This window comes from Aythya ferina (genome assembly GCF_964211825.1).
Source record: "Aythya ferina genome assembly, chromosome: 9".
Taxonomy (NCBI): domain Eukaryota; kingdom Metazoa; phylum Chordata; class Aves; order Anseriformes; family Anatidae; genus Aythya; species Aythya ferina.
The window spans coordinates 18,189,949-18,212,501 of record NC_140305.1 but is presented as its reverse complement, the minus strand read 5'-3'; the positions used below and the strand labels follow the sequence as shown (position 1 = coordinate 18,212,501).

At 37.5% G+C, this 22,553-nt stretch overlaps 1 protein-coding gene across 18 annotated transcripts in view; it reads right to left on the bottom strand.

The window, feature by feature from the left end:
• The window catches only part of LRCH3 (leucine rich repeats and calponin homology domain containing 3), a 64,400-nt gene that overhangs the window by 19,948 nt on the left and 21,899 nt on the right, over window positions 1-22,553 (bottom strand). For 6 of the 18 annotated variants that reach the window (XM_084529073.1, XM_084529072.1, XM_084529063.1 and 3 more), the window contains exons 2-15: window positions 18,233-18,377; window positions 16,608-16,734; window positions 16,176-16,281; window positions 15,855-15,991; window positions 14,774-14,883; window positions 11,927-12,020; window positions 11,051-11,171; window positions 8,540-8,688; window positions 5,869-5,939; window positions 3,304-3,399; window positions 2,817-2,868; window positions 2,521-2,661; window positions 1,822-1,869; window positions 545-598 (exon numbers count right to left, since the gene is read on the bottom strand). In XM_084529073.1, coding sequence (XP_084385199.1) covers window positions 545-598; window positions 1,822-1,869; window positions 2,521-2,661; window positions 2,817-2,868; window positions 3,304-3,399; window positions 5,869-5,939; window positions 8,540-8,688; window positions 11,051-11,171; window positions 11,927-12,020; window positions 14,774-14,883; window positions 15,855-15,991; window positions 16,176-16,281; window positions 16,608-16,734; window positions 18,233-18,377 — 1,451 coding nt within the window. The remainder of the gene's footprint in view (window positions 1-544; window positions 599-1,821; window positions 1,870-2,520; window positions 2,662-2,816; window positions 2,869-3,303; window positions 3,400-5,868; window positions 5,940-8,539; window positions 8,689-11,050; window positions 11,172-11,926; window positions 12,021-14,773; window positions 14,884-15,854; window positions 15,992-16,175; window positions 16,282-16,607; window positions 16,735-18,232; window positions 18,378-22,553) is intronic. The other 12 variants (XM_084529064.1, XM_084529079.1, XM_084529067.1 and 9 more) reach the window with 7 other exon arrangements.

Genomic DNA, 22,553 nt, shown 5'->3' with positions numbered 1-22,553 from the left:
GTGCTCAAAATGGATTATTAACACATCTTCATCAACAAATAGTAAGAGGGCATGAGGAATATTTCATGACTTTTAGTATTGACGTACAGCAGTTTTTCCCTTTGCTATGATATGGTTACCATGACACTAAGCTTTTCTAAGGTCCAGGTGCAGGATGCAAACGAAGTTGAAGGCTGTATTCAAAGCATTAAAATTGTTTACTTGCCGCTGAAGAGCTCATCAATTAGGAAGCAAGCTAAACGGAGAAGAAATCAAACTGGAACTACTAGAGGAGGATTTTGAATTTCATAAGCTGTTCTTCACTATCAGTCAGTTTTTTCTTCTCTAAACTTTAATTCTTTTATGAAAAATATCACTATATTATTATAACAAATAGCTGATGGTACAAATATCGATATATTCGAACTTTTCGAAGATGGTCATGTTTTATGCTATTTAGATTAGCTCTAAAATAGTTTGTCTAATCTGAGGCAACCATAACATGTAGCTATTTTTATGCTCTAGAATCTGCCAGATAAAAAGGCCATTGCGTGCAGGATCTTACCACTAACAAGGCACTATCATCAGTATGCTGAGACCTTCTGGATGGAAAGGGACACTGGGAGGTGGGAGAGATGGAGTAATGTCAGAAACAAACAGAATGACACAGTTGTGAACAGACAGACATTCAGGGACACGTACTGCTTGTTTATAGCATTTTGAGGCATTATTTCTGCAGTTCCATACAGTATACACAACTGTGTAGGAATATATAGCCACATGACCCATGAATTACAGTATATTCATATCACTTAAGGAATCAATTATTCTGCTCTGTGTTGTCTCAAGCAAATACGGACAACTACGTATTCACAATTCTTACTGTGGCAGAACAAAGGACTCTTTAAAAGAATAAATTAAGAACAGAAGAACATTAAGAAGGAAAAGAAGCAAAAACTATTTCAAATACCCCATGTTTCAGTAATTTTCAAACACACAAAAAAGGTGAAAAATGCTTCTGAAGAGCTATTTGTAAGCGTTAGGCTATTGAAGGTTTTGATCTGATTAACACTGCCACATGAATTATCTTCCCCAGACAAAAGTGAGGATGGCAAGCAGTAGAAGAGCTATTACCAAACAGAAACTTGTTGCAGAGAACAAGCAGATGTCATTGGCTCAGGTCTGTATTATTATAGAAGGCTGAGCCTCATATAATTTTTATCCCCTATTTACTCGCTGCTTTTGACTATAAAACTACACTAAAAGAAACCTTTAAAAAAAAAAAATAAATGGATAACCCTCAAAATAAAAATGGTCAATCTTTCTGGGATAATTGGTAATCACAGAATCACAGAATAATAGGGATTGGAAGGGAACTTGAAAGATCATCTAGTCCAATCCCCCTGCCGGAGCAGGAACACCTAGATCAGGTCACACAGGATATGAGAGGCAAATAGGAGAAAACTGATCAATGAAGGAGAAACGACTGCAAAACAAAATCTTGTTTGAATACTCCCATTAGAAATTTAACTGTACTGCTTCCAAGCAGCATTTTAAAATGGAACATGAAATCTATTTTCTGTATAGAACATAGAAAACATACAGAAAACAACAAAACACTCAGCCAAGCAATCTACACGAACAGAAGGAAATACTAAACTGGTCCATAAGCAAAAAGGAAAAAAAAAAGACCAACTCAGGGTCTGTTAGATGTAAAAACCTATGTTATAAACCATTCCTGAAGAGTTCTCCACAATCAGGAAAATCTCTCTGATCTCTGATGGAAAGAGCTAAGAATTCAGGTACTGCCAAACCCAATTAATACTTATATTGGAGTCTTACCTCACTATCCAGAGGACTTTGCTTCTGGGTACTTAAAGATGCTTTTTGCTATAGAGAAAAAGGTAAAACAAAAGACAAATTTAAAAGGATGTGACAGAAAAACAAAAGCTCTGAACAGAACAGCGTAATTTAGACTGTTTTAAAACACATGAAGTCCTAGTTTTTAAATAAAACATGTACTGGGGAAATTCAAGTTTCCACTGAGATGAAAACACTAATACTATTAGTCAAAAAATAGCTTTCATTCTGTATGAAAACAAAAACCCAAATTGTTTTTGCATATTAAAAGATGCACAATAAACCCAAAATATAACCCAAGGGAGTAATTTCATTGCTGAGAACAAAGTGCTCATGAATAACAAAGGCAACAGAAGAAGAAAAAGAAAAAAGGCTTGTCAATGAACAAAATGCATCCTAAAAATCTTAAGTCTTTAACTGAAAGACTGAGCGGAATCTTTAATAAAAGCACCTTTTTCTGCAAAACATTGCCAGGAGTCTGAGATTAGTTGGTGATAATGAACATTTTTGTTTCAGGCAGCTAGAAACCTTTTTTCTACAATTACAATTTTACAATTGTAATTTTACAATTTCAACTATTTTCTGCAATATTCAAGTGTTAATGTTCTTGGCAACTAATTTCCATTAAGAGAATCAGAAAAGATAAAGGTTTGGAATCAAGTAGGTACTAAAAGGAGGTACTTTAACAAAGTCAAGAACAGCTTCTCTCTGAATCTGTTTCGTTCTCATCCTTTCCTCCTCGTACTGAAGGGCTGCTAGCTGTGCCTCCCGACGGGTACGCTCTATGTGCCTGCGGTGCAGCTCAGGATCTGTATTGGGCACCTGGAACAAAACAGTGCACTATGCTGTTAAGACAGAACTACAGCAGGTAAGACAGAAGGGTTACAGAGCAATAGTCCATGTCTTCTGGCTTACACAAGTTTGGTTTTGCACCAAGCTTAGCCAAAAGAATAGAACAGTACAGTTCAATGTGTTACCTGACTGTGATGACTTGATAGAGAGAGAAAATAAGGTGAATCAGCTGGGGGCCTGACAAATGGAAAAAACAGAGAGTAATTATTATTTAAACTTAAATAAAAATAATAATTCATACACGTATATCACTGACAACTCATATACCTCATCAACTCTAGGAAGGTAACTATTTAGTAAGCTGCTTAACTGCTGCAATTATGATTTAACTTATTGTTACTGCTTGATAGATTTTGTGCAGTCATTTCTACCTCTTCTCCTGAACTGTGATAAAAATCCTTCTGCAGCTAAGGATGTATCAATGGGTTTGTACATTTGGCCTATTATATTGAGATATCCAGTATCTCAAAACTCATTCTTCAGGAACTGATTAACCAATACAGGAACTTTTCAGATGATCCTCATGTAGAGGAACAACTGGTTACAATGGCTGTTTAGCAAAAAAGAAAAAAAAAAAAAAAAAAGTAGAAACTATGCATTTCTTTTCCCTACCTCTCTGTCCTGTCCACATAACTCCTTAGTACTTGGTGATGCTCTCTGTCCTGCACCAAATTTAGAGTTTCAGGTCTTCGTAATTCATCAGTATCCCTGCAGGTAAACACCAGGTGGAAGGGGGATTGGCCAGTGATGCATAAACACTACTGTCAGGTGAATTCTTCTCTAGACTACAGCTGTTTATGAAATTGCCTAGACAATTAGCTTCAGATAACCACAAAGGTGAAATTTAAGATGACTAAAGAAAATACGTTGTGATGCCAAGTTAGATCACAATTACTACAGTTCATAATTTAATAAATGTAACTTGCTTCAGTAATGGAATGTTTTCAAAACACACAAAAATGGAATTTCTCAAGATTATATTCTGGTGATTGCAGGCCTTATTTTTTTCAGGAAAGAAAAAATGTTTTTAAAACATTATCATCCTCTGATATTTTCAGAACAAATCTCATTTCAACAATCAAATGATGACTTCCTAACCATCAGTGATGTAAGCCATCAAAGTCACAAGATAAACAATAACTGAGCTGTCTCATACCTATCATACTAATAATAGAAGAGAAATTCTGCAGTAAGGACTTAGCTAAAATGTAGCTGTGAGCACTGAAACAATTCCTAGGGTCTACAATTCCAGTCTACAACACGTTCCCTGCCATGCTGGTTTCATACAAGAAGGCAGATGGAAATCAAGTAGGTTACTCTGGTAGCCTAGGCTAAGCAACCCTTGCTCCTGAATCAGCCATGGAAGAGGGAAAGACTTCTCAATGCACTTTGAAAAACATTATTCCTGCTGCCTGTGTGCAGACTGATTCTACACCTACTCTCTGTGGAGAAGCTTAAAAGATGTGGAAGATGCATGTGCCACAGGTTTCCCCTGTTACTTGAGTTAGCACTGATGCACAACATGACAAATCCACTACTGCAGAGCTTTGAATAGACAGGACTGGGTTCAACTAAGTGCTAAGAAGCATATTGAGACTAGAGTACACACAGCTTTGTTGTATCAGAAACGAACCACAGTCTGTCCAGAGGCAAAAACCTTATTTACTGAACTGAATCAACTAATGTAAGTACTCTTAAGATGAAGCCTGCATTACATCCAACTCTTCAAGGGTTTTAATGGCTTCAGCATGCTGAAGAAAAAAAAAAGAGGCTGCCTGCCAAGGCATTTGCAATGAATTATTGTGGAAGCAGTTTACAGCTTGTGGTTGGCACAAATGAAATATTTGACTAATATATGCTTAAATTTTTTTAAATTTATTTTTTAAAAAGACTAGTTGTCATATGTCTGTTTTTCCATAATCTTGAGGGCAACATAACCTGTTTTTAGTGCCTCATTTCACTCTGCTGCACCAGAATATGAACAATCTACAATTCCTTTAGGTCTTAATTAATTACTTGCACATCAAGATCCACTGCCATTCCCATGTAAAATTTTGATAACAATGGACACCGTAAGCGAGATACAACTTCCTTTATCATTAAAATCTGTGTATGTAAACAGCAGCTCACTCCTGGCTAGCTAGCAGTCTTGTCTTATTTTCTGTAGATATTTCTTGGAATCCAGTGTTTGTCTAATTACTTCCATGTTGACCACAAATGTTCAAATAGGAAAAAAAATAAAAATCAGTCTTTCAAACCAAAAGCACTTCATTTGGGAAGAACACGTCAGACTGTTATATTATTTTATGCTTTACTTGTAGACACTACAGGGTAAGGAATGCCAATATATGCTGAAGGAGTTACCCTCCACTATATCAATACAACTGCTATATTTACACACTGACTGTACATTTCAAAATCTCTACTAAAACATTGCCATAACTCTGGAGAAATTTAAACATTATTCTTGATTTCATTTTCTCTTTGAAGACCATTTTTGAATGCCTATAAACTTACTGACTGCGTAAATAATGACATACCTAAAGCTAGCAGTTCTCTCTCTCTTTTTAAACATTCCTAGTCCGATTGAACTGGTTTTCTGCTGATTCCTTCACATTCATTTTCACTCCACAGAATACTGAAATCCTTCAATGGTATATGTAAAGTTCTGCCAGTTTTGATTTTAGTTTCATTAGAAGAAGCTATACATTTGCCTATCTCCTGTTCTTTCAACCCAGACATCTCTTCTCAAACCTAATCACCTCATTTATATCCTGTCCGGCTCTGACCCATGTTTTATGGATAAGCACTAATCCTTCGACAAACCAAGCAATCACTCAGAAGTATGGGCATACTTCAGAAAGGTCAACTTTGTTAAACTAAGTGACCATGCAGTTTTTCCATTGTCATCAGTGACTTCCAATCTAGCCCTTCTTCCCCTGATGTTTTAACCAATATACTTCAATCTAAGCACTGGTATAGAACAGTCAAGCCTTTTGGTCCTTGTCATTGTTAGAATACGAATTCCAAATCTAGAGCAATAACTTATTTGTAAAGCACCATGTACATTTCTGGTGAAGCAACAAAAAACATAATTAAAAAAAAACATTCAGTAAATATCTGCTTTGCATTCATCATGAAACTTTGCACAAAATTACTGCTACCACATATTCTTACCTATTTTGGTGTAAATATCTGTTTTCTGTTTTTTGAAATTCTCTTGTGGATACAGGCTTTGCTGGGGAGCCCTATGCAGAATAACACAGAAGACTAAATTAGCCATGTATTCGTAACACTGTACATTAAAGTCATACATACATACAAAGTATTCAAAATACCCAACAAAGAACAACAAAACACAGCTCAAAGATTTTGTTTCCAGCTAGGCAAGCTCACTTTTTTTTTTCCCTCTGCTATTTAAAGAAACTTTAATTTCAAGACTTAATATGCTTACTGTTTAAATGAGTTTTGAAACCTCCACTATTAAGGATAATGCAGAGAAGTAAATGTAGGTAGAAAATAATTAACATCACTTAGAAGAAATGTAGAATTAAGCTCTGAAGAAGGCATATAGAATTGTAGAGCAATGTAGTCTGGAATCTCAGAAATACAGGACACAATAGCTGATGCCCTAAAGACAGGTCACAGGTGAATAAAAAAGCAAAAAAAAAAAAAAAAAAAAGGTATGGAAAAGAACACCTATGGCTTCATTTGAGCTATTAAGTCATTTATCCTACTGGGAACAGAGACATATTCCTCTTCTCCTGATACCCGCTAACATAGGGAAATGGAAGCTTCAAGATCAACTTGTCAATTTTCACTCTTGCCCGTATGGATATTGTTATGTTGCATACAGCTAGACTACTACTTAGGTTAGAGTTTTTGATTGTTTGTCTTTTCAGAAAAACTGCAAAAAGCTTAATTTTTATGAATAGGTAGAACCCTATAAAATTTTTTTTTTGATGTTGATCAATGCCTTTTCATTATGTACAGTGAAGAGTCCTTGAGAACTTGTGAGATTTGCAAAACGAATGCATCTCCAATGGATATTTGTGTATCACTGATTTTTAACACAGTGAACAGTACCATAAAGTGGACAAAACAGGCACAAAGCTCCTACGTGAATACTAAAGATCCATGGCTCCTTCTTTCCCCAAAGAGCAAATATCTTTTTGCTTCAAAACACAAAACAATACATGAAAGGACAAGTTTGAATTGCAGCATAATAGCTACTGTTTAAGCATATCAACCACAAAGATTTTCTCAGACAGGTTGTTCATGTAGCATATACAATGAGCCACTGAATTGTGAAGCTGTGTACACAGGCAGCAAGACTCATAGAAAGAAACATTATATAGCTAAAAATCCACTTCTGTAGTTCGATTTCTGAGGATACTCTCAAATGTCTACCATCCAAGTGGTAGGCATGGGCGACTTAACAGGGAACAGTCTTCTCCGTGTGTTTGTTCACAGCAGTGGCTACTACAACTGGAACAAAGACAGTTTCAAGTTTTGGCGATTCATACAATTTCAAAGCAACTTTAGTGAATTTTGATCAAGTGCACGCTAATCCTTGTGCAGTTAGAAAGCAATGAAAGGACGTGAACAGAAGAAAAATGACGGTAACTTCACAGAAATCATTGTCTTTGTCTGCTCTTGGACTTCATCTGGCTATAGTAAGCCGCCAATAAAAGCAGCTATTATTACCATACTATATTGTGAATGTGCAAACTAAGTAAGTTCTTCATCCCTATGTTGCAGGGAAATGGGTGCATGTATTGTGACTCTCAGGAATTATATTACAGTTTCTGTGATTTCTGAAATGCAGCATTCCAGTGCAAGTATTGCATACCAGCTTAAATAGAAAGACTCTTGAGAACAAAAAAAGAAGGATACTGTTTAGACTTGTTGGGAAACAAGAACAGAGGCTTCTTTGCCCCCCCTCTTTTTTTTTGCATGTGTGTGAAAGAAGAAAATAGGGCAATGTCTGGAGCCACTCGTGCCTGTTTCTAGACATTTGAAAAAGCAGTCCAGATAACTTTCCAACCTGTCTAGCAATGCCTTCATATATTGCTCATTTAACTGTACACTTCTACTCACTGAGAACGATTTAATGCCAGATTTATTTTGAACTACTGATGATGGCTTTTGTTCACAAAGGTGACTATGTACATATCTGAGTCTGTAACCTGTGGTGACACTTCAGAGCCTTGCTCAAAATGGAGAAATTGTTTTCTGTAAACAGCAGGCTTTCTGAAAAGTCTGAGTATTGACATTAGTCTAAACTTAAAATGGATGCTTAAGACAGTAAGTTTACTGGCAAATAACTCATAATCAATACGAACAGCCAGATTAACGGAGTTCCAAAATTCCTGGAGTATGTCTAAGCTGATAACAGTGAACATTTTTCCTTCAAAAAAAGACATTTATTCAGCAAGTAGTTCACCAAGTAAACATGAACAATTTCCTAGGTATCACCAATTACCAAATGGAAGCATCAAATGTGCTTTCCGATGAAAACACTCCTTTGGAAAAACATTCACTTCACATATGCTTAAAGCAAAAGCTTGCAAGAACCCCCAGGACAGGAGAACAGAGTGGCTGTGTTGGACTCATTCCACATATCCCAAAGGGCGCTTGAGAGCAACTTAACATCCCAGTTCTGACTCTCCACAGAGCACAACACTGTGCTCTTCCTCCAGATCAATCAGTGGTTTTTTTGGCATTGTTTTGTTGTTTCCTTTTTTTTAAAAAAATAAAGAAAACCTCTGAGGACAAGAAACATTAATATCATCACAAAGGCTTTCCTGTGGCATATGAATTTAACTAGTTTAAGTAAAAGCACCACCTCATTAGAGATTCGCCGCTGGTCAATATATGCCATGAATTGTGAGCTGAGGCTGTCTGAGTCCATGCACTTGGGTTGCCTCACCTCTTCCTCCTCCTCTTCTGTGGCACAGCTATCAATATAGTCGATCTGATCGAGATCATGTTCCACTTGACATACATACACAAAGGAAACACCCATAATTAGATGACCAACAGGAGGGGAAAAATAAACAACAAAAACAGTGTCAGGAACTAAGACCATACTGTTTTTCTTCCATCTGGGAAAGCTCAGCCTGAAAAGTACTGAATTCTGCCTGGCCCACTAACATTTGTTAAACATCAGATTTGGAAATAATGATAAAATTAATGGTTTTTAAGAAGCAATGATAAACATATCAAACATGTAGCTTTAAATTGCCAGCTGCAGATAATTTAGTAGTGACTAAAAAAATTTTTACTTTCTCAATGCTGAAAAGTATTTATCAAAATCTATCACCTAACACTAAGACTGCACAATGAGTTGTGTATGTTTTGAGCAATTTATCTTGTTGCTAAATCATTTCCTTCAGACAAATTAGGATGGATGTGACATACTTCTACTAGTACTTTATTACTAGAACAACAAAAGATGACAGTGTGACCGAGTTACCAGGATGCAAATGCGAAGAATAAAAAAATGTGGAAATAATGGAGGGTAGTACAGAAAGCAACAGAAACCTCAAAAGCACCAAAAAGCACCTCCAAATTTTATTTTATAAACCTAGAATGTGCATTCTGCCCAGGGATTCCAAGAAGCATGACATCTAGTAAACTACCTAGGTGAGAAATACTGCGCCATGGGTGCAGGGTAGGGCATGAGCTCTTTTTCTGAGCACTGGTTTTCTCATTCTTAAAACTGTCCCCAAACTTTCTCTAGACTCTCTTGCAGACATTCTTTTTCTACTCCCCCGCCCCTTTCCTGCTTGTCTAAAACAGACTTCTCTTTGCTTCACCACACAATCTAGCAACTGTTACTGCCAAAGCCACCTCCTCTGCTACTACACCCAGCATTCCTATACATTTTGGCTTCATTAAATCTCCATCTCAGTTTCAAATATTTAAAAAACAAAATAAAAAAAAACACTCAACAAAAACCACACCACAACAACCACCACCTTATTAAACTTTAACAACAACAATACAGCAGAGGGTGAAAGACATTAGTAACTGTGTTAGGAGCACAAAATTGGAAAGGATCTCCTGGATCACTGACAGCACATGCTATGGCTTGTGCTGCTCTCCAGTACTCCTACTCGTGAACTGACTAAACTCCAACTTAAAGGACTAGTGAGGCCTTTTGAAATGCCTGGCGTACAAAACCCAAAGAACAAAGTTAGTCTTAGAGGTAAAGCTGGCAGTGTTACCTGCTATTAAGGCTGCCCACAGCTTCCTATAACATCATGTTTTCAATTCCTCTAGCTTTGCCAGAATGTAACTGTTTGAACTAATTTTTCTAATCTATTAATGTGTAGAGGAGTGCGAGTTAAAAAAAAGTTTCAGGTATTTCTACATGCTAGTGAAGAAAACAAAACCATAGTAGCAGAAAAGAATAAGACCAAGAAAAGAAGATGGCAAAAGGTGAATAGGGTGAGGAGGGAAGAAGAGGGAAGAGAACACTTTCCCTTGCAAGAGAGAGGTTAAAAATATTTTTATTTATAATAAAAGAGTGAGTGAGACTCAGGGTACATGAACTGGAACCCTTAGGGGAAATGGAAAACAGAGAGCAGCTAAGCAAAAAGAAAACTTAATCAGTGTATGTGGTGATGAGAGATACAATAACCAGTACTGCATGAAATGGAGAATATGGAATGACTGAAAAAACAGACAAACAAACAAGCCTGAAAGAACGCTAACACAGGTCACAGTAACAAAAAGAGGACTGAACTGCAAGCCAGTGTTAGCAGGGGATTATTTAAAGTTAAAATAGAGAAGGACCGTGGAAATCAAGAAACGTGGGAAGGACTGTCATCTATTGACCAAACAGGAGGGTGTTACTTTCAGACTGCAGGACAACAAATTAAGGAAGTACAGAAAAACAAGCTCATGTGTTTGTGTTAAAACCTATGAATCCTGAACAAGGCACATCTGCTGCTTGAAAACATGGAATTCCCTGACAAAACTGCTCGTCCAGTTCTGACAGCAGTCAACAAAGAGCACAGCCAATTTACAGATTCTCCCAGTAGCTCAAGCAGCAAACCTCCATGAACTGAAGTTCAAGATTCCTAAGCACTGTTCAAATTATTTGGCAATTTTACCCTAGCACATATGCAGAAACTAACATAATGTTTCCCAGATAATCCTAATTTCAATGCTAATTGAGTTTGCCTTGCAACATACTTAACATTCTCTTTACACAACAGTCTTTCAGAATAATTCTACCTAATTCTTTCTCCTTTTTTTTTTTGTCTTTAGATAACCTATTATTTACAGCAAATATTCTGAAATATATAACAACAACAATAAATATTATTAGTCAAAGATCACTCTTTACCTCCACCATTAGTTACAACTGTGCTCCCCCGGTTTTCTTGATACTGACTTTCTCTTCGCAGTCTCTGTTCTTTAGTGATTTCTGCCACACGTAAAGGGAGGTCTGAAAACTCATCTGTTGGCTTTAGAAAAACAAATGGTGAAGAAACATTTTCTTGGGAAACATCTTGCAAGTTGCTATCTCTTGATTTGTGTTTTTACTTCAACTGTCTTCTTTTGCATGTATAAAACACTATCAAAATATAGCTAAGGTGTATTGTCATTAAATAAGCTTTCCTAAACAAAGTAAAAATCAAACAAAACACAGTTTGACTACAGCTTTTCTCTGGAATAATTGCAAATGCTTGAGAACATCCCAGGACAAAACTCCTACAACTCTTCCTAAAACCAAGCTAGGAGCACAAAGAGGCATACAGAAAGCAGTTCAAGGAAGCACATTAGATCTTGGCTACTGCCTTTTCTACCTGTCCCAAGAGAAAAAGGGTGCTGATTCCTGGAATGAAAAATGGACAACCTCCTTGCTAGGAGACACTGTTTTGAAGCTCAATTTTCATGTTCAGATTTTATTGAGACAACGACTCATAAGTAAATGAAGATGACTCATTCTTTTAATGACAGCTAAGACTTTTTTTAAATGAGGAACTCCCTTTTCCTCATCTTTTGTGCTCCAGTAAATTCATCTGTCATGCACATTTCTAACTTCATGTGCATCCCATATAAAATTATGCTTGCTTTACTTGAATAAATCTACAAATATTGGATGAATGCAATTTCCATACGAACATGTACACATTCCCTACTGAATATGCTTCCAGATGTACACTTACTATTTTTCTTTCCTGTAAAATATGGCACTCAAAAAAGTTGCAACACTTACTTCATTCCCTGACCATCTTTTGTCTCCACTGTCCACACTGTTGAAGCCAGAATCAAGTGCTCCATAAGGACGACTGGAATAAAGTTCCTCGTGGCTGTCAAACACAATGGTTTAGTTAGTGCAACATAGAAGCCACTGAAAAGTTGTGAGCTACTACAGAACTAGAGGTAGAACAGGCTACCAAGCACAGTTGCAGTGTTTTCACAAGCTCAGCATATTAGAAAGCATCGTGCTGCATTTGTCATGTAGAACAAGAGGCATGAGCTCAGTCAGCTGTTCACCTGCATTTTAAGAGCTAATCTGACCAAAGTATTTATCCATACTGCAAACGTTTCCCAAACAGAAATTCTGACAAAGAAAACAGCAAAGTGGTCTCATTATTACTTCACTGTTTAGCATGTCAAGCTTTCATTTTCCACTACTCGTATGTTTTGGTTGAAAACCACTTCTGTTTACTTCTCACAAAGTTTTTCCTCAAACAGGCAAAAAGCACGTAAAATTACAAAAAATATAGGCATAGCAAAATATATTTATTCTACACAAAATTACCTAGAATGTATTATGTGACTATCTTCTGTATCCTAATTATCTACCTAAGACATACAGAAAGCAGGGCAATATTTCAAATATTTCAAAATATATTAAATATAAAAGTATGGCTTCCATCTACACAGTCTGACTTTGTTGATGACACGTCTAGACAAAGGCATTAAACATGTGCCTGGTGTTACAATACACACAAACAAACAGCCACACAAGATCCCTAAATTTCTGGGCTCAGAAACTACATAATTCAGCAGTACAGCCATCACAGATGTCAAGCCTGGCAACTGCTGCAGATAGCTGCAGTAAAGAGACAATGGGACTTGTCTGACCCACTGCAGATGGCATTTCACAATGGCTCAACTGTCCTACTGGCACTCGATGCCCCAGGGAGAACTGCAGCAGTAATTACTGCATAATACACAAGGAAGAACTTCAGGAAGCTAATTGGTTCACCCCATCATAACCAAATTGCCAGGCATTTTCTCACTGGTATTGCTCTCAAGTTGCTGCTCCCCTCTAAAAATCCCTCTTTCAGGAAATACTTATTTTTAAATTACTCATTACTATTATTTAAGCAGCACATATGCATGCATGGGGCTTTCAAAACTTACAGACCCAGGGCTACTTACGTTTTCAGATAGACATTTAAAAAAAAAAACACAAAGTTATAGGAGGGATGGGGAGCTACAGATGAGAAATATTAGGCTATCCATATACTTCTATGCAGTTAAAACTTCTGCAAACAGACACCAAAAGACAAGTTCTTGCACCTGCATGGAGTTTAGGTTAACTCAGGAGAGTCACACTGTTATGGTCTAGTATTTGAACAGAAAGATCATCTGCATAAAAAGCCTCTGCAAGAAATAAGGGGAAAAAAGTACCTCCCTTCTTTAGGGTTGGGAATTAAAAAGACAAAACTGCTGAGTGCAGTTAATGAGCTATAAATTTGAGACACTGATGACAGAACAACACGTACACTGATAGTTCACAATACTTAACGGTTGTAAAACATGTCTCAGAGAAGGAAAAAAAAAACCTCTATCTGCCGTTTAATTACATTTTAAATACATCCATATTCCTAGGAGCTGTGAGAACCCTGTTCTAAGTTGATCAATTACACAGAATTGAAGAGCATCAAAATGGCTCCTTGGCTACATCTCAAAAATGGAGAAGGATTTTGATACAGATTTTCTTTTTTTTTTTTCCCCATTCACATTTCCAAGTTATGTTTAAAACAAAAATTCTCGTTTCAGAAAAGCAACTATTGAAAACCTTGATAGTAATACAACAGTCAGTCAGTGAGAACCCTTATTTGGGATTTTCTCTAAAAAAAGAGATCATGACAGTTTGTCTTTTAGAGCCTCTTCTGTTCAATAGCAGGATGGTATCCCAAGTATTGCACAGAGACTGTCTGCAACAGCATATGTTCTAGGAAAGTGAGGAGCACCCAAAATATTCAATTCATATGTTGACTTCAGACAGAAAATAATTTAAGACAGTCAGTGCTGATACGAAATCATTCTGTCAGTTCCTCGTGCAAATTCTTCTTCACAAATCTGACTCGTGATGATTTATTGTGAGGCCCCCTGATCTGTGTTTTACTGCTGCAGTACATCCTTTAGCAACTTACTCCTCCACACATTATTACCACCTTCCAAGACGACTGAGGTAACTTTTATATACACTTAGTTTCATACTTCACTGACTCCCTTTCTTCTCTATCATATAACAGAAATAAATCTCAACTCCTGCTTTTCTCTAGACATCTTAATTTAGCAGCTGATACGGCTGACTGTTCCAATATTTGTGTTACAAAGCTAAGCAATACTGCCAAGTGAAAGCTTGCCAAGAATAACAGTTTACTAACCGGGTGGAGATCAGCATTTACACCTGCAGTTTGAGCGTAGCAGCTATAAAATTCTGTACAACAGGTTAAAAATCACAGCAGGGATATACTTCAGCAAGTATGCGGAATATATTGAGATCTTATAAACTGAACACGTTAACAACAAGACAGCATGCCCCCATACTAAGAATATGCTTTTTACTGTACAATTAACTCTAGTACTGCCTTTCATATGATATTGCTAAGGTTTTCTTCTGAACATCTCTTTGTTTCTTAACTAGTAGTACCTTGCTAAAACGTACCATGATAACATAAATGATATTCTTCAAAGCTACCTCCATCAGTGAACTTACCAAAGAACAATCCTTGGATCTATTCTGTTTTAAAATTCAGATTGCTGACAAAACTTTCCTGAATGACATCAAAACTGGAAACCTTGATGGTGCAAAACTTACCAAGATCCAAATCCCATGGGCCTCCTATCATAATCGGGCAAGTCTGGAGCTATCTTGCATGCTTCTATGTTCAGGTATTTAAATATGTGGATTTTTCCTTTTATACATATCTGTGAATTTAAAAAAAAAAAAAAAAGAACTATAATTTTACAATGTACTTTCAAAATACTCTATCAGAGATTTAACCTGCAGTGCAGGGTAATAAATGAGCACATTTATGTCAACCAATACATCTTTTCTTTTAACCTCTGTGCATTTTACATGAACAGTTGTAGTGGAGAGTCACGAGATGCCTGTTAAACAAATGGATGCTGTCCTCCAAGTACATCTGGTCTGCATACAACTCTGTCAGCTGGATGCTGAAACTTCATCATGAAAAATAGACTTAAGTATGTACAAGTACTAGAATTTATACCCTTGGCATCAGAACAGATGCATCCTACCCATGTCCAGCTTTGAATGGCAGTGGCAGACTGCCAAAGCAAGCTCTTACTTAAAGTGACTGAAGACAATCACTGTTTTGCTTTCTAAAGGGAGGCAAAAGCCTGTGTAAACTACAGATTTCAGCAAGTACCACTGTAGATTCAGAAGCAGAAGCTCACGGCAGAATTTGTAATTCTCAATGGCTAATATACCTGCATTCAAAATTAGTCACTAGCCATACCGCAGTTTCTAGTTCCAATGCCAATTTGATCACTCTGCTGCAAAGTGAACTGGTGCACAGCAGCACCAAGGCCTCAGTCAAAATTTTGACATTTGAGTGGCACAAAAACAGCTTTCCATAACAGAGCTTCCTCCCTCCCACACATGTCCTAAAGCTATTTGATATCTTCAGCTAATATTAGCAGAATGTTAATAGTGGATTTTTTAGTATAATCGCACAGCTGAGATTTCTAATGCAATAAATAGAAGAAAAAGGGATTTTTCAAGCTGTGCTGTATATTTAACGCTTCCAGGGAATACAATTCATGTAAAGTCCTCTTGTTCTTAAATAAAGGTTCTAATAAAAGTTATTCAGCTTTTAACTTTGTTCCACCCTTTTTAATTGACCTAGTTATCTGAATTCCCGGCTGCAGTTTACCTGTGCAGGGGGTGACTGGAGAGGGTTGTTCTCTAACATGATGGTTTGCAGATGTCTGAGGTTCCTATAACAAACTGGGATTGTTGTTATTTTATTGCAGGAGAAATCTAACCGAATCAAAGGCAACTCAGCGAGCTCTGCAGGTAGAAAATAAACAATTAATTCAGCAGAGTTAAAAGCAAGAGTATAAAAAACCCTGTACATGTTACTTTACAAAATAATTAAGTGTATCTGCTTCTAGTTCTCAGGGGAAGAAAAAGGCATTAAAAATACAGAAGTGCTTGAAGTTTCTGCTGTTACGACTGACAGCCTTTATCTCACCTTCAGGTAAACGCACCAGATGATTTCTTCTGACATTTAGGTCCCGTAAAGATTCCAAATTGCCAATCTGCGGAGGTATTGTTTGTATTTCATTACAGCTCACATCCTACAAAGCACGAGTGGAGAGTGCGTTAGTACACTCCACACAACATAACTGGAGATACTAGAGCAGATAGAGATCCTTCTTAGACTAAAAGTAGATTTAAATAACTTGCTGCTGCATGCAATGACCGGTTTACAATCACAGACTTCTTAACAGAATGTTAATCTCGCAGATCCCCAGATAGCATCCCAATTACTGCCCTGTTTTTAGCAGTTTATCTGAAGAACATCTGAACCTATTACGCATAGTTAAATCAATTTAATTCATTTAATTAAGTCAATTAAATTAAAGATCAAATATTGGTGGTTAAAGAATAATTGCATACTCACAAGCTCTGTCAGCTGTCTGAGCTGTCCTATTTCTTCAGGTATTGAAACCAATTTATTATTGCTTGCTATCAAAACTTTTAGTGGTAGACTACAGAGGTGTACTGGCAACGTTGAGAGCTGGTTTCGGCTTTTTGGACAGAAGGAAAACAAAATCATTACAACTCTCATGACAGCTCACCTCTCAAAGGCAATGAAAATGCAATGCATGATATACTCAAAAAGCACACTCTGTTTTGACAATCAACTTTTTTAAAAATAATATAAGTACTGTAAAACTAGTTCCATGAAACCTTCCTTGCTCCCTGAACCATTACTTGCTTTATCCAGCTGTGTCTGAGCACACTTTGAATGTCAAATACCAAGCCTGATCTGATGCTTTCGGACTCAGCTACACAAAATATTTTTGGGACTTCTGAAAACTGGGCAAACTTACTATGTTTGAACATGGTGCAAAAGTCTTTCAGTTGGGTAGTGTTGCAGGTCAGCACATACAAAATCCCAGAGAAATTCAGTAGATACACAATTAGAAATATACTTGAAATATTCAGGAAGTCATGAGGATCACAGATCTCGCCAGGATGGATTTGGTTGTTCCAAAATCCAGTGTTGTACATTTCACAACAGACTACTATTAAAGCAAATATGAGATCATATGACTCGACTGTAACCTCAGACGAGAATCAAGTAGGATGAGAATGGATTATAAAAAGAGAAAGACTATCTTTCAAAACAAAACATAGCAAAGAGCAAAGCATGGATGTTTACAATGGAAGTTATTATGACTGTAGCTAAGGATCTTAACTAAGGCTTTGATCAGATGTTGACATTTACCAAAATATGCTGTTTTTTCATGCCTGAAGCCCAGATTTCCTTGCTATTAAAAATATCTGAGCAGTAGCTGAATCAACAATAGCTTTTCAAAGGATTATACTTGGACTGTACCTGCTAGAGATCAGAGCGATAGGAAATCCATACCTTATTTATATCCTATTCCTATAATTCTCACCAGCAATAAAAAACAAGCTAATTGAATTGGCATAAGTATGACACCAGAATGAAAAAGCCTGACATTCTTCTTGATTGCTATCAGAGACAATTTGTAATTGAGACCCTTCATCACCTCTTAAAAGACTGTTTTTAGAAACGGAGAATGCTGTACATAGCTGAATTTTATCCACAGGATACACTGCACCAATTAGCTTTTAGCACTGGCAGGTAGGTGTTCCTGCTTGAGAAAGCTGTTTAAAAGCCACTAGTACAGTGAAGGTCAATTCCATAAAGCTTATTCAGGTGCTCAAATTTGAAATTTACAGATTAGCCAACAACTCTATCCTCTCTTTTCAGTTGGCATGCCTGTATTTCACATGAAAACTACTGGAACTTATTATGTGAGTACTCTAAATTGGAATTAGCTTTCCTCTTCATACTCCACTTCTACAAGCTGCTCTTTAATCCTTGTGTTCCACGATCTACCCAAGTGAGACTGGTACAGGCTGCCTTGTTTCAATGACACACAATATAACAATGTGATGATCACACACTGTGCCTGTATTATTTATGGATGCGCCAAAGTTGATCAACCCAGATTACCGATGCTAAAGCAAAGTTTTAAAGACAATTGTTACCTGATATTTAGAAACGTTAAAGACTGTAAGTTCAAAACAGCCTCTGGGATGTATCGAATGCAGTTCTGGTACACATTAAGGCTCTCAAGGGAGACAAAGTGACACGCTTCTGCTGGAAGCTCTGACAGTCTGTTCCGTGACAAATCTGAAGGGGAAGAAAAAAAACATTCCGTGAAGCTATGTTAAAATTTAATGAGGGCAAGTATTATCTGTATATTTGCCATCACATAGTGGGAAGAGTTGGACAGGAAGCAGTTTTGCCATCCTGCCTGCAAAGTTTTCAAGATTAGAAAGTGATTTACACATAACACAGGAAATAAATTAACATCTTAAAATCTCGTAGTGACAATGAGAAAGAGAGACAAATGCTCCATTCCTTTCACAGTCACGCTTTTGCATCCCTAACCACTTAAAGCTTAAGGGAGTTAGTTTAAGATGTTGAAAGCCCAGCTTCAAATCTGCTCCAGGACCAGCTCCTCCACCTTTAGATTATGGATTTTGTATAGGGTGAGTGGTGCTGTAATGAAACACAAACAAAACCCACAAGTACTCTTCTCTCAGCCCCCTGCTAGGCTACGCTGTCACATGAAAATCTCAGCTTCTAGTTCAACTTCTAGTCTAAAATATTCACTTTACATAGAATACATGGTGCACATTTATATATAGCAGCTCCAGTAAGGGAAGCATGGGGCATACACCATATATAAGCCTTCTATACCATGGCCAAAGCATCCCCCCCTTCACAAAGACACCGGTTCAATCCTGAAATCCCAATCACGTAATGCAATAACCAGTTGTCCTGGGAGCAGAGAAATGCCTGCTCACTGCTAGCAGCAAGATTTACTATTTCGATGTGATCAAACATTCCCTGCTGGGCAAGAGGCAAAGTTTAATCAAAACTACCACCAAATATTTGTATTTGAAGAATCAACATTTTTCCTCAGCCAGTTCACTCAAGTCCTACGTGTATCCATCAGCGTTACTTGGAGGAGTCCAAGGGTAAAAGCTGCATTGTGATAAATAACACGGCTCGAAGTGTTATTTTCTCCTTAAAGGTCAAGCCAAGCTCTCGGTTATGAATGCCAAAGGACAATTCTCACAAACACACACCAGTAGCTCCCACTTCCTAACACACCCAGATCTGACAGGGGTTATGGTCACCATTAAGAGCACAAGAAAGATGACTTTGCATCAGGAAGGAGTTTTAGAGATACCGCCTGGTAATGAACTGACTTCACCCACACCTTTTTAAGCAGGCAGACATTCACTGTAAAAGCTCAATTAATCTAAATCAGCATTGTGAACGATCAAAGCAAACATCCAAATGGAATTGCTATATTCTTTATTGGTTCTTATCCTTTATGTGTTTTGGGGTTGTCCTTCAAATAAAAATAAGCTTATAGTGTACCTTTATTCCACGAAGGAACCATCCAATACAGATTACATTTTAAGGGCTGACAATTCAGGTAGGTCTCGTGAGTCTTGGACTATTATTATTATTTTTAAACAAAGGGAAGCTTTTACAGAGTAAAAAAGCCCTCCCTGCAGAGCTCTTGTCTACCACTCTGTTTCAGTGTATGTGGCTCTATGGTGCTGAAGGAAAAAAGGTTACTCCTAGGGCAGCAGGAGCTGATGCTGTCTGTCTCAGTTTTTACAACTTTGGTCAGAAAAAGCCACAAGCTACTATTGATAAAGAACCAGCAATTTAAAATCTCAGAAAAAAAGAAGCACCACACTGAACTTTGCAGGGAAAAACTCTCAGATGTGTTTTAGTGTAAGTGATAAGAGACCGCATTATCCAATCTGCAGATAAGACCAAAGTCAACTATAGCAAAGAATATGATGGATACAAAATAAGGTTGTGTAAGGCACACACAAGAAAACATGAAGATCAAGGAAACCTCTAATCCATGGATATAAAAGAGTAATGGGGAACATAACAAAACTCATTGCCTATTCAGCAAAAAGTAGGAAAAATTACACCAAGGGTTTTCTTTTCAGCTTATCTCAACATCAATCTTGCCCTCAGCTTAAACTAAGGTTGAACTTGACTTTGGAAAGTCACCATTTTTAACTCAACATTTCTGACCAGCTCTAACAGTGGGAGCTAAAACTACAAACCAAAAGAAGCCATTAGCATTAAGTCTGCAGTGAATATCTAGAATGGCCTTTTAACAAATCAGGATTATGGATTTTCCTCTTTTTTCTATTTTTTGAGAAAGAGGTCAAGCTTTTTTTTTTTTTTTTTTGAGGAAAAACCTGCACTTACTGATTGCTGAAGACAGCTTCCATAAACATCCTAATCTTACCATGTCCTAATCCTGATAAATCATCAGATAAACACATCAAACACCAAGCCAGACCACCGTGATGGATCCTACTTCCCGCTCCTGCCAGACCCCGAGATTTCTTACTTCCATTGCTCGCCCCAGGCCCTTTTTATTGCCACAGTTTGTGGGAATTAAATCTAGTTTTTCTGATCATCCAAACTCTATGTGAGCAGCAGGGAAACGGTGGTGCAGGTGGCAGAGCTCCTTGATCTGCTGGCAGGGATTCCTTTTGCTGCCTTAAACTCCGAACTCCAGCCTAAGCGCAGACAGAGAACAAATTAAGACTGATCAGAATCTGCAGACAGAAAAGGAAGCAATAAAATATCCGTGTATACCCTGCAGGGACACAGTGTACACTTTCAAGTGAATTTACGCAGTGGGCACATTTTGTACGAGCCATCTCCTGTAAGACACAAGCCTGTCCCGGGGTTTATTTTGCTTTACTTCCCTAATTTAATTCTCATTAGTGATTTACTAAAAATGACAGCAAACTCCAACCCGCTTCCCTCCAAATAAATGCCGTATAGCTGCAGCAGATTTAAAGCAGAGTAATAGCACTAAAACTAGGCAACAATGCGATGGCCAGAATTGCGACATTCCCAGGGGAACCTCTTCTGTGCCAACATTGTCCTAAAATGTAGGAGAAGAGTGATTTCCAAACAAACACAGCCCCAACACAAACAAAAGTGATGCATCCTGCAAATTTCATAGTAAGCGCAGCCAACCACAGCAGTTGCAATCACTGAACTCATCTCTAATACGACTTCGCATAAGGTTTCGCAGCACACTTGTTTGTCACATATCAGAAAGGGAAAAGAATGCAAATTATTTCAGAAACAAGCACGAGTAATGTAGAAAAATGTTCAGTTTCTCCATTGCCCACATGCTTAAGCATCTATTTTAAATAATTACTTACAACTGCGGTCCTCATCTAAGGGTTAAGGTGCTTTTTTTGTTGTTTTTTTAGGGATCTTGGGGGCTGGGACTGAGTTGTACCACAGGATACTGACATCCTCCAGCACGCAGCTTTTTCCCTCCTTCGCACAGCTGCGCTGCCTGTTTTCAATACTACTCATTTTAACAAAGAACGAGACTTCCCAAGTAATGAACCATGTTTTCTGGCAGAAGAGCCACAGAGAAAAAGTTTGTTTTCACTGTTTTGGAAAGGGTTTAACCACAAACATGAGAAGTCTCTCAATTACTTTTTGTTTCGCTTTATCTTTCCAAAGAATATTTAAAACCTCGTGTTTACACATTGCTCTGTTGCCTAGACCCTCACAGCATCAAGTACTAGACACTAACTTTGTATTTTCTGAGCTATGATTCAGTATTTCTTTAGAAATAACTCCCTGCAAAATAAGATTAGGTAGGAAGAAATGAAAATACACTTTTTTAAACAACAAATGAGCTCAGAGCATGATAGAAAAGAGACATCAAAGCCAGTTAGCAGCAACAACTAAGCTTTTCCAGACTTCTCTCAATCTACAGCGATTTTTAAATCTTGGCATTTTGTTCTAGGACTCATTCAATGGAAAGCAGATCAAGCTGGAGCTAAATTTGGGACAGCGGTACAGTCTCTTAAATCGTTCAAAAATGGTCTAACTAATTACAAGTTTGGTTGATAATGCTGCAGCATTTACTCACATGATAGTCATGACAATGTCATCTCACACAAAGTAACTATGATTTCATGTGCTCAAAGGGAGAATTAAGGAGATCTGCCAAGAACATTAAAAAAAAAGGCAAGTACTATAAAAGTACGTTGAGCTGTAGAATAAAACAAGAGCACTTCAAGAATAGGAAGGAAGCAAATTTATTATAAAACAGAGCGAGAGCTCTAAATCTGCAAATGAAGAACTGCTTTCGGTAATTTGCAATTCTCTCCTGTCCTGCAGGAGACTCCAACAAGAATTTAAGCTTTCCACGACCGCATCCTAAGCCTCAGCGACATTTCTGATTTTGGCCACTTCCTCTGGAAGTCTCCCCCCTCC